Source organism: Hevea brasiliensis, chromosome 12, assembly GCF_030052815.1.
Source record: "Hevea brasiliensis isolate MT/VB/25A 57/8 chromosome 12, ASM3005281v1, whole genome shotgun sequence".
Classification (NCBI taxonomy): domain Eukaryota; kingdom Viridiplantae; phylum Streptophyta; class Magnoliopsida; order Malpighiales; family Euphorbiaceae; genus Hevea; species Hevea brasiliensis.
In genome coordinates this window covers 12,257,566-12,268,895 of record NC_079504.1, presented here as the reverse complement: position 1 = coordinate 12,268,895, position 11,330 = coordinate 12,257,566, and the positions used below count along the sequence as shown (strand labels likewise).

Here is an 11,330-nt window from a genome sequence, read left to right as displayed (position 1 = left end):
ATCAGCAGACTGCTCCAGAAATTTAGACCCTGTGATCTCCTTGCAGCTTTAGTCTTCTGATTCGAGGAGTTAACCAAGTTCCCTAATTTTTTTTTTTAATATGCTTCATGTATAATTGTGTTGGTGTAAATGGCAAATTATGGATGTAGAGGTTATGAAAATAATTGGAAGTATTTAGGATTGTATATGAAAAAAACATTTAATCATCTGCTTAAAATATTTTGATTAACTTGTTAGGGACGATTCAAATATTCATCTCTAATTTTTTTTTTTAAATTTTATAATTTTAGATATCAATAAATTTTTACTCTCTAAATATTAATGTTAAGATAAAATTGATTATATAATCAGAATCATCGATTACAATGAGTTATGACTGCATTTTATTTTCTTTGCTAGTACACTAAAAATCAATGGACTAATACCCAAGTAAATAAGTGTATCTTAATAGCAAAAGAGATTAAGGGCTTTTTTTTTTATTAATCATTTTTTAGATAAACCCTTCTTTTCTCATATATTATGGTGATTATAGGTGATCTAAATTTCCAATCATAATTAATGGGGCTAGTGCAGCAGCATCCCATGCAGCCGCCACCGCCTTATGGGGGAGTTCCGCAACATGGACGTCCTCCAGTTCCTGGCCAGGTTTCATATGTAGGAAGCGGTGGATCATCAAGAAGCTTCCTTCCTGTGCCAATTAACAAAACTTATCTTAATTTTTCATATAATAATGGATTTTTTTGTAATAAATAAATCTTAAAATTTAAAAAATGAAAAATAAAAAATACACAAACTAAGTAGTAGCTTAATTATTCATCATGCCTAAAATTTATAAATGAAAAATAAATCATTCACTAATTCATGAGAATAGAAAAAAATGGCCAGAATTAATATAGCTAGATGACGAACCAAGAATGGTTTTTGGGATTGCATCTGTGACAAGTGCAGTTGATGAAGCGACCTCTGGAAGAACTAAGCCGATTGTTATGAATACCACCATAGCCATGACCTGCAAATTCTTTGAAACACCCATTACAAGTATGCGAATTAGGAAGAAAGAAAGACCAAAGAATAAAGAGGATGATACTCGTTGTTGATCATTCTTCCTATTTATAGACCACTGGCCACTAGGATAAGAACTAGTCAAAGAAAAATAGTTTCTTTTCCTCTTCTAGAAGAAAAACGTTGAAATTAGATTAGATCATGACACAGAGAGACGCGAAAGGGGAGACGAAACTTCCTGCACCCAAGAAACTTGGCAACCTCGAGGGAAAGAAAAAAAAAATGAGGTGATTAGCTGTGGAAAACTTAGCCTTTTTTATTCAGATAATTATTAAAAAACATGAAAGAAAGAATTGAATGTGCAAAGGAATTTATGAAAATAATGTCAGAGAACTGAGAAAGAAACAGCTATAAAAAAAAAAAAAAACAACAAAGTTTTAAAAAAATAAAATAAAATAAAATAAAAAGCCTTCAGAAGAGAGAAGTTGCCTTTCAATAAAGAAAAATGCACGAGACAAAATAAGATGCCCAACTCCAAAGCAGATGAGTAGAAGACGAAAGCACAACAAAATAATACGACAAAACCAGACTATGAATAATCCGCTGAGGCAAACAAAAATCAACAGACAAGAGATGCTAAACTTGAAAATCCTCGAGATTCGATTAGAATTGAGTGTTATTCTCTTAAATATACCAATTAAATTCTAATAGAAAATAATTTAACAATTAATTAAAAATATTTTAATATTTTATGTTTATAAAATTCAATTTTTTTTTTACATATATAATTAATAATATCAATTGGTTGCATTTTAAAGGAGTTCCTAGGCCAGAAAGAACACTCTTCTTGTAGTTGTTTTTTTTTTGTATTTTTAAAACAACATTCTTTTTTTTTTTTAGTTATTTTCAAACTAGAATATAAAAAAGAAAATTAAAAAAAAAAAATTTATGTGGCAAAACTTTCTTTTAAATTAAAGCTTAAGTCTACCCTTGTATTTATTGAGGGAACTCAATTTAGTTTATTTTTAATTTTTTAATCTAATTTAATATAAAAGTTTCAATTTAAACTCAATTTAGTTTATAAACTAAGAAAATAAAGAAATTAAAATTCTTAATTTTTAGACTTAAATAAAAAAAATTAAAAAACTAAATTTCATAATTTTTAATTTAAATAAAAAAAATAAGAAATTTAGCCCATAAAATTTAAATTTTTAGCTAAATTAATCTTAAATTAAAATTTTAAAATTAAATTAAATAAAAAATTAAAAATAAAATAAATTAAACTTATTTAATAAATACAGAGTTAAATTAAATATTTTACTATTTTATTTTTCTTCGTTTCAATTCGAATATTGAGTACCCTGCCTCTAATTCTTTTCCAACAGCATGATAAACAAAGGTGTCGGTGAAGAGAAGTAAGCCAAGTCATTTCCTTTTCCATCTTTAATAACATTTTGTTCTGACTTCTGACCACTTGGAAGCATATTCTTCAAAAGTCAAAAATGTAAATTAGCCAATACCTCTTCAAAAATTTTCCGTTAAAAATTAAAATTTTATAAAAATTTAATTTAATCATTTTTTTTATCATTTTTAATATTTAAAAATCTAATGAACAAAAGAAAATGAAATATTTTTAATTTTTATTAATGAATTTTAATTCAGTAAATATTATAATCACTTGTATAGTTATAAGATTTTGAGTTTGAATTTTAATCTAATAAATTATATAAAAAAAATTGTCACTTGTTTATAAATAAAAAGAAAAGAGAAATAATATGATAAGTTGACAAAGTCAAGGAAGGTCAGCCTGGCATTTTATCGTAAACCTAACTTGTAATTAATTACAGATTGAACAAGGAAGCGTTCAGAAGAAAAAAGAAAGAAAAACAAGTGAGGAGTAAAGTCTGTGTTGTTGGTAGTCAGAATTGTCCAAACAATGGTTATTGGATTCAAGTTGATAATTCAACCAATTCCACAGAGCTTTCCAAACAATAGTAAAGTCTCTGTTGTTGGTAGTCAGAATTGTCCAAACGATGGTAATTGGATTCAAGTTGATAATTCAACCAATTCCACAGAGCTTTCCAAACAATATTAAAGTCTCTGTTGTTGGTAGTCAGAATTGTCCAAACAATGGTAATTGGATTCAAGTTGATAATTCAACCAATTCCACAGAGCTTTCCAAACAATAGTAAAGGGGTCATTAGTGCAATATAAGTAAAAATTGAGCTTGTCAACTTGAATCAAGTACATTTGCATTTAAGGGACATTAGATTATAAGAATAAATTTCACATTAACAAAATAAAAGCAAAAAGAATAGAACAAGAGGAACCAAAACGAAATGACGTAAACTATTTTAGTAAAGGCAAATCTCTTTATAAAAGCCAAATAATGTGAGTTTTATGTTAATGCTCCCTTTAGTGACTCGAAATTTAACACAAATCGATTTGAATCGCAATGGCTTTGTGTGGAGCTTTGAACTAGTGGCATTTAGTTTGGGTACAATTCTAGTTAAGAACTAAAATTGGAATTAAACTTTCGGTTCTTTAACTCCTAGATAAGACTTGAAATTAAATTTTAGTTTTTGTTTTAGTTCAACTCTAAGTAATTTTTGGTATGATTATGGTTCTAATTTCAGTTCTATTTTGATTTCAATTTTGGTTCTGATTTCATTTAAAATATCAATTTTTACACCTAAAATTAGAGTAGGTCTTGGGTTTATTTTAAAATAGAAAATACAATATAAGATTTGTAATATGAAAACAACAATTAAAATAATAATATTAATATAAAAATATATTCCTTAATAAGAATATTATATTATTTTTTACATATTTCTTAATTATATAATCTTTAACTAAAAGACACATATATAATTAAGAATTAAAAAATATATTATATAACTAACATGTGATTTAATCATATAATTAAGATTATGATAAGATGATTTAATGTATTTAAGATTAAAATTATTTTAAAAAGTTAGAAAAATAAAAATATGCTATGAATATACAAGTATGAAATTTTCATATCAAAAAAATATAGAATGACTGAGAGACATATAAGTGTTGAGCTCATTACTATTCCTCTGCCTACTAAATCTTCCCTTTATATATATAATTTTATTGAAATTATAACATATATATAAAAAAACATTAAAAAAATGTATACATAAAATCGATTTTTTAATTTAGTAAGGTTCCGATTAAGTTTTCGATAAATCAGAATTGAATCAATCCAATCAATATAAATTCGGTTTGGTATGCTTCTTAGAGTAACGAATCTTTTTCTATTCCTATATGTTATATATGGTACGGTTAGGGACCTAGAAACTATGTACAACCCTATTTTGAATGGCTGTATAATTGTGCAAGAAAATGATTTTCATCGAATTAAACTAAAAAGTGAGATCCATTAAGGAAACACCATATGAATGTGGTTGATGTGGTTTTGACTTCTGTGGTTGTGGTTGTTGTTCTTCTAGTGGCAATTCAGCTCTTTCACCTCTTGCTTCCTTTTGTGGTTGCTTCTATCATAAATGCTTTTGGTGGCCAATCTTTTTCTTGAGAGAGGTCTTTTCAAATGACTTAAAGCCGTGTCATAAATTTGTTCCTCTACTAGAATAATAACATTTTTTTATTCATTTTTTATCTTATTTTCTATCATCACATTTTCTTGAAAAGAAATACAAAAAAATAGTTGAAAGCATGTTTAAATATACATATATGCATCTTAAATTCTGCATTTGTCTCTATCCTCTCATTAATTTGATTTTTAGGACTCCATAACCTAAGCTTTAATACCAAATCTATCGCCACTATCTCAGGTCAAATTAACACTACAACTTTAAAAAAACTAAGGCCACCAAAACCCTTTGTCAGCCTATTTATAGTACAATTCCAATGAAAGTTTCCTCGATAATAATAATAATAATAATAATGATAATAATAATAATAGTCCAGTGCAAGGCAAACATCAAGAATAACTCATAAATAACTTAATAGAAATAAAAAGATATCTTAAGATCATGTCCAAAATTTAGTAGAGTTTTTCATATGCTTAGGACTTATCCTCTTACAAAAAACACAATTGTATTGGTCAAACTACACAGAAATATCCTCAAGCTTAGAACACTCGTTACAGTGCCCTTCTGGGCTAGCTCATTTCAATTAACCTTCATCCATCAATCCCAACTCAAGTGCCTAAACTCCTTTATGTCAAAAAAATATTCATTAACGGCCATTTAATTGTAGTTAATATTTTCTGTTGTCCTTAACATTGTAATTTTAATAACTTTTCAAAATTTTTATACATCGAAATATATAATAAAATATAAAATTCAGTACATTACAATTAACAACCAAAGGAATTCTTGGCCTGCTTGTATTTTTTTTTTTTTTGTCAGCAGGAAATTGAGGAAGCGATGATTCAAATAAAAATATGCCAAATAATAATTTGCTTTTTAGTTACTGGCCTAAATCTAATCAGCAGCCTGATTGTAATTAGTTTATATGTTTTATGTTCCTTGAAGCTTACGTCCCTTTGTTGAGTTGTTTATTTGGTTTTCAATTACCGCGTTAAGAATATTATATTAAATTAACAAATAATTATCAAATATTTTACATTTAATCTATTATATTATATTAAATTAATAAATAATTATCACATACTTTAATTATTATACACTCATACATAGTATACAATTATAATACATCACACATTTTTTTTAATAGAAGTGAGTAAAAATTGATTATAATAAAAAAATTGAATTAAATTATTTTAGTTTAGTTTTTTAATTTGATTTTTCAATTAAATAGGTTTAATTAGGTTAATATTTTTTAAAAAGTTTGATTTTCTATTCAGTTATTTTCAAAGAAAATAAAATAAAAATTGAACGGATCAATTTGTCAAATTTATGACTAATTTTTGTTGATTTTATCAACTTTATGGAATACAATGCATAATTTATGAAATTTAATAGGCCCGAAGAATAAGAATATAAAAAATCAAAGTTTTCAAAAAAAAAAAAAAGAACATAAATAATCAAACTAAACTTTCACTTCAACTGGGTTCAACTCCTACTTCGGTTGGATTCGATTAATACAATTTATTACGCAAAGCACTTTCTCAGGTCTGGGGCATTGCTTTCTTGATCTTTTGCAGCATCGCTAAGGCTTCTCTCATGGATAAACGATCTCTCGCCGAAGAAGCTGCACATGACAAACCAACTCTTATAGCAGCAGCTACCAACTCTCGGCTTTTGTCTAGCGAATAAATAGTACTGCCACTACTTGTATTGCTATTTCCGCTGGAGCCATCATTAGAATAACCAATGTCTGTTCTTTGCAATGAATTGTACCAATTGTTCTTGAAAAGCCTTGGATCGGCAATCTCCATGACATGATTCTCATTTACTGCCGTCGCAAAATTATTCAAGCTTAAACCTTCTTTGAACATTTCGTTAGTGGGCTTCTTTGCTATAAACATCTCGAGTAGCAGGATCCCAAAACTGTAGACATCCCCGGAGGTTGAAGGTTTGCCACCCAGACCGTACTCTAAAACAAATTAATTAACAGATACGAGTTAATACATATGTTATATAATCATGATTAGTGATTTAACTTATGGAAGAGTGACTCCTCATTGTACCTGGAGCTATGTAACCAATTGAGCCCTTGAGTCCTATTGTGCTACTGTCGTTCCCTGATGGATTTTGAGGAAGCAACCTTGCCAATCCAAAATCACCAACATGAGCCACCATATCATCGTCTAATAGCACATTTCCAGGTTTCAGATCACAATGAACTACTGGCGGATCACAGTCATGGTGCAAGTAATCAATGGCAGAAGCCACATCTACTGCAATATTCAGTCTTTGCGATAACGTTAGGTATAAACCAGATTCTTCATCATCTTCTTGATACAACCACTTATCTAAGTTACCATGGGACATGAATTCCATAACCAAAGCTTTGAATTCTTCTCCATTAAGGTCAATGCTAGAGCAAGAAGTGATAACCTTCACAAGGTTCCTGTGCCTTACACTCCTCAGTGCTTCACATTCTGCTGCAAAACTCCGTGCAGCTTTACTTTGTTGTAAGTCCAGGACTTTTACAGCAAGGATGGTTTCTCCAGTGGAGGATCCATCTTCAACATTTCTGATGACGCCTTTGTAAACGGAACCAAATCCACCCTTCCCTATCAAATTTTCCATTGAAAAGTTGTCTGTCGCTAGCCGGATATCAAAGTAAGATATCTTTGGAGGCAACCCCTTTAGAGGAGAGGACAACCTTCCTTTGCCTCTCTTCGTCTTTTGCTTTTTCCAGTATATAACTTTGCATGCAAAGCACAAAAACATAATCATTAAGCAAGCGACAATAGCAACAGGAAGTATGACCTTCAACAGAAGATGCCTGGTTCTTCTCTTCGCAGTGCATTGAGGGAGTCCCAATTTTTCTGCTGTTGTTTGATTATCATGGCAAAGCCTGTCGTTTCCTTTGAGATTATCCTGGCTGATGTTCATGAAGACACCGGTCATTGGAACTGCACCTTCCAAATGATTGAAGGACAGGTTAAGCTGGACTAAATACTGAAGTTGTCCTAGCTCTTCAGGGATTGTACCAGTGAGTCTATTTGAAGAGAGATCCAAGGCCTCGAGAGATGCTAATTGTCCGATTGTGCTTGGGATGGAACCTGTGAAGTTGTTTCCAGCCATGAAGAGACGTTGCAAGCTTGAACAGCTACCAATTGTTGAGGCAATGTTTCCTGACAACTGGTTGTCAGAAACATCCATGAATTGCATCTGTTTCAAGTTACCAACTTCTGCAGGTAAAGGACCGGATAAAGCATTTTGTCGCAAATTCAACCTGACTAATGTGGAAAGCCCATAAATCTCCTTTGGTATGCTTGCATTGAGCATATTCGCAGCTAGATCTAGTGTATTCAATTGCTGGCAAGATCTGATGCTAGTGGGTATTCTACCAAAAAACTGGTTTCCTCCTATCCTTAGAGAAGCGAGTTGCGTAAAATTGCCAAATATATCCGGAATTTCGCCTGAGAACATATTGTCGTATGCTGCAAAATTCTGTATTTTCTTAAGCCTACCTATGGTTTCTGGTATATCACCAACAAAAGAATTTTTTTCTATCGATAGGGACACGAGTTCTTGAAACCTTTCGATACCTTGAGGGAAGCTTCCAGTCAATAAATTATCAGAAAAACAAAACTGTTGCAGATGGGTCGACAGATTTGCTACGGAACTTGGAAGTTGACCAGCCAACTGGTTGGAAAAGATCATGAGATACTGCAGCCGAGTACAGTTTTTGAGAGAATCAATTAGCTGGAAATTAAGCTTTGTAGTAGAATGAAAAAAATTATTCCCAATAATTAAACGAAGAAGATCTTTCATCCCTCCAAACAGGGGAATTGGCCCATGAAAACCATTGGAAGAGAGATCCAGAAATTGAATACGTGAGGCATTGGATAAGGAACTGGGCAATATTCCTTCAAGCCTGTTTCGTGCCAAGTAAAGCACCCTGAGATTTGGAAGAGCAGAACCCATATCACTCGGTAGCTTTCCTGTAAGGTTGTTGCGTGTTAGAGACAAGAAGACCACAGAAGAAATATTCCAAATAGAATATGGAATCTCTCCACTAAGCTGATTCTCGGATACATGAAACTCACGAATGTTACGAAGACGACCCAGCTCACTAGGAATTTCACCAAGAAGCTGATTTCTTGAGATGGAAAGGTTCGTGAGAGAGGTTAGATTTCCAAATGTTGCCGGGATAGCACCAGTGAGGTTATTGATAGACAAGTGGAGAACTTCAAGTCTTTGCAGATAACCTAGTTGAGAAGGAATGTTACCAGTAAGTTGGTTCTCATTTAAACGGATCGTCTTAAGGTTATGACACTGAGAAAGAAGAACAGGGATGGTGCCATTGATGGAATTCATTTCAAGGAAAACATATTGAAGGTGGGAGAGACGACTAAGCTCAGATGGAATCTGGCCATAAAATGAATTATTGGCAAGGTCAAGCATAAAGAGTGAACTAAGGTTTGAGAGATGAGAGGGTATGGGACCAGAAAGGCCGAGGCCAGAAAGGCTAAGTGACCGGACTCGAGCTCCTTTGATGGAGCAAGTGACACCGTACCATGTACAGTGAGAAATATTTTGATGAGTCCATCCGCCAAGAAAGGTTTGAGGGTCAGAAACTGAGGCCTTGAAAGACAGAAGGGCTGCTCTGTCGGTGCTGGCACTGAGGCCTTCCGCCATGCTCACGAAGCAACATAGATAAATTTGGAAGATAGAGAGCAGAAAGAAACGAAGATGCTCCATAGCAAAACAGACACTTAAAGTTTGGAAGCAACCACGATGAGAGCAGGTGCTTAGTGATTAGTGAATTCTTTTCATTTTATAGTCAACAAAATTGACCAGTTGTAGTTTGATAATTTCTCGTCGTTTAGTGGTGCTAAAAGTCCCACTTGGAGTCCTAACCAAAACAAATGAAAAAAACAAAAATCCGTTCCTTTATTATTATTTTTTATTTATTTGGCTTTTACTACGACTCAAAGTCGTATCCTTCATTGATAGCAAGTGCGGGGAACTCACTTCAAATGACTTTATGGTTCCCTTTGGAGTCTTCATCTTCCACATTGCTACTTTGTCAAATTTCTTGGCTTGAAGTATATTTTCTTCAATTTATTTTTTTTCCTCGTCTGATGTTTATAACCAAAAATATATGGTGAATGAACTAAAATGACACCTCTGTAAAACATTCTTGCTTATTTCAAAATAGGACTACTTAATCCTTTTGTTTTCATTTCATGAGAAAAACCATTTGTTAAATGGGAGAAGGCTCGGTCATAAGAGAGAGGAGTGTGTGAAATGACTAAAATACTCTCAGTACTCTTAAAGTAGACCGACTTTGTGACACCTCTTAAAAGATACCCACTTATAAAATACCACATGACCTTTAAAGCACCAACTTTCTATTCCTTAATTAATTTATATCATGCTTTTGAATATAACTTGTAAAATATAACTCATTTAAGTCATTTATTAAAATCATAATTTATTTGAGGTTCCGTAAATTTTAAAGAAAATCCGGCAGAGTACCGGCTAAAAATGGAGAAAACAATTCTTCGGAACCTGTTAAAAACACTTCCAATGAGCAAATTCATTCATTCTCAACTGATATATCATCACAAAGCTCAATATCAAGATCTCAACAATTTTTCAATTTCAGGTCTCAACAACCTTTTCATTTCTCAAACATCCATTTCTCAGGGTTCTCATATATAAACAACAATTAAATACTCAAATTATTTCCATACATAACCATAAATCTTTATTATTTACATGAACATCAAAATACATTACATAAATCCCAAATACATATGAGAAAACAAATATTTAATTACAAAATGACAAAATGACATCTAATGTCCTACCAATGCACTGCAGGTGATGAGGTGACACGGACACATGCGGAAGCTGCAGGATGGACTCACCCGATCTGCGGTCTCACGGGCTCACGATCTGTATCTCCAGTACCTACGCGTGGCAAAAGCAACGCGCTAAGCAATAATGCTTAGTGGTGCAATAATATAATAAAAGAAAATAGCAAGAAATTAAATGTGTAGTGAATGTATATGTTTCATTTGCTTGGTATTTGTATATTATTTACTTTGTCCACGTTTATTCATTTGGTTGCCCCAAGTAACCTACACTAGACGACTGGGTTGGATAACGGGTAAACTGGCACTGGGTATCTAGTACCTCGGGCCGTCATACCATCGGTCACATATGCATCTCCCGGTGTGCAACAGAACAGCTACCAAGCTGTAAATAATCTCAGGCACAAGGCCAAATCTCAATGCAAAGTCAGAATGGCTAAAAGCCATGAAATCACATAATGGCATTTTTTGCCATGTGCGATCGCTAATCGAACCCTATTGGCATGCCAAACTATCCAAACCAATCATGTTAGGTATACTAGGGCATTTGAAACTTTTAAATTCTTCAATTTGTGCATTTCAAGTTTTGGGGTCACTATTCACCTCATTGGTCAACAAAAATGTTGACTTTTGGATAGAAAATATATGTATTAGTTTTAACACCCCAAACATACCACATTTTGTATTTAAAACTTGTTGGAATTGATTGCCATTTCCATTTCTCAACTTAAATCTAGGAGGGTAGAATTTTCAGTTTTGGAGACCCAACTTCACTGTTCCATTGGGCCCTGTTACAGTGGGAATTTGAAGAAATGGCAAACATGAAAGTTGTTCCTTATTTTGTCTAGTTGAATTTTCTTTTTTGAATCAC

At 32.2% G+C, this 11,330-nt stretch overlaps 1 protein-coding gene and 1 long non-coding RNA gene across 2 annotated transcripts; both read right to left on the bottom strand.

The window, feature by feature from the left end:
- Positions 1-312: 312 nt before the first annotated feature.
- Positions 313-1,421, bottom strand: LOC110661085 (uncharacterized). The gene is made up of 2 exons (XR_009141814.1): positions 910-1,421; positions 313-688 (listed from the first exon to the last, which is right to left on the bottom strand). It is a non-coding gene; the product is annotated as an uncharacterized LOC110661085 (long non-coding RNA).
- A 4,494-nt stretch (positions 1,422-5,915) lies between these two features.
- Positions 5,916-9,373, bottom strand: LOC110661092 (putative receptor-like protein kinase At3g47110). The gene is made up of 2 exons (XM_021819621.2): positions 6,650-9,373; positions 5,916-6,555 (listed from the first exon to the last, which is right to left on the bottom strand). Exons 1-2 carry the CDS (start codon positions 9,336-9,338, stop codon positions 6,128-6,130), a joined length of 3,117 nt encoding a protein of 1,038 aa, XP_021675313.1. The 5' UTR covers positions 9,339-9,373; the 3' UTR covers positions 5,916-6,127.
- Between the last annotated feature and the right edge of the window lie 1,957 nt (positions 9,374-11,330).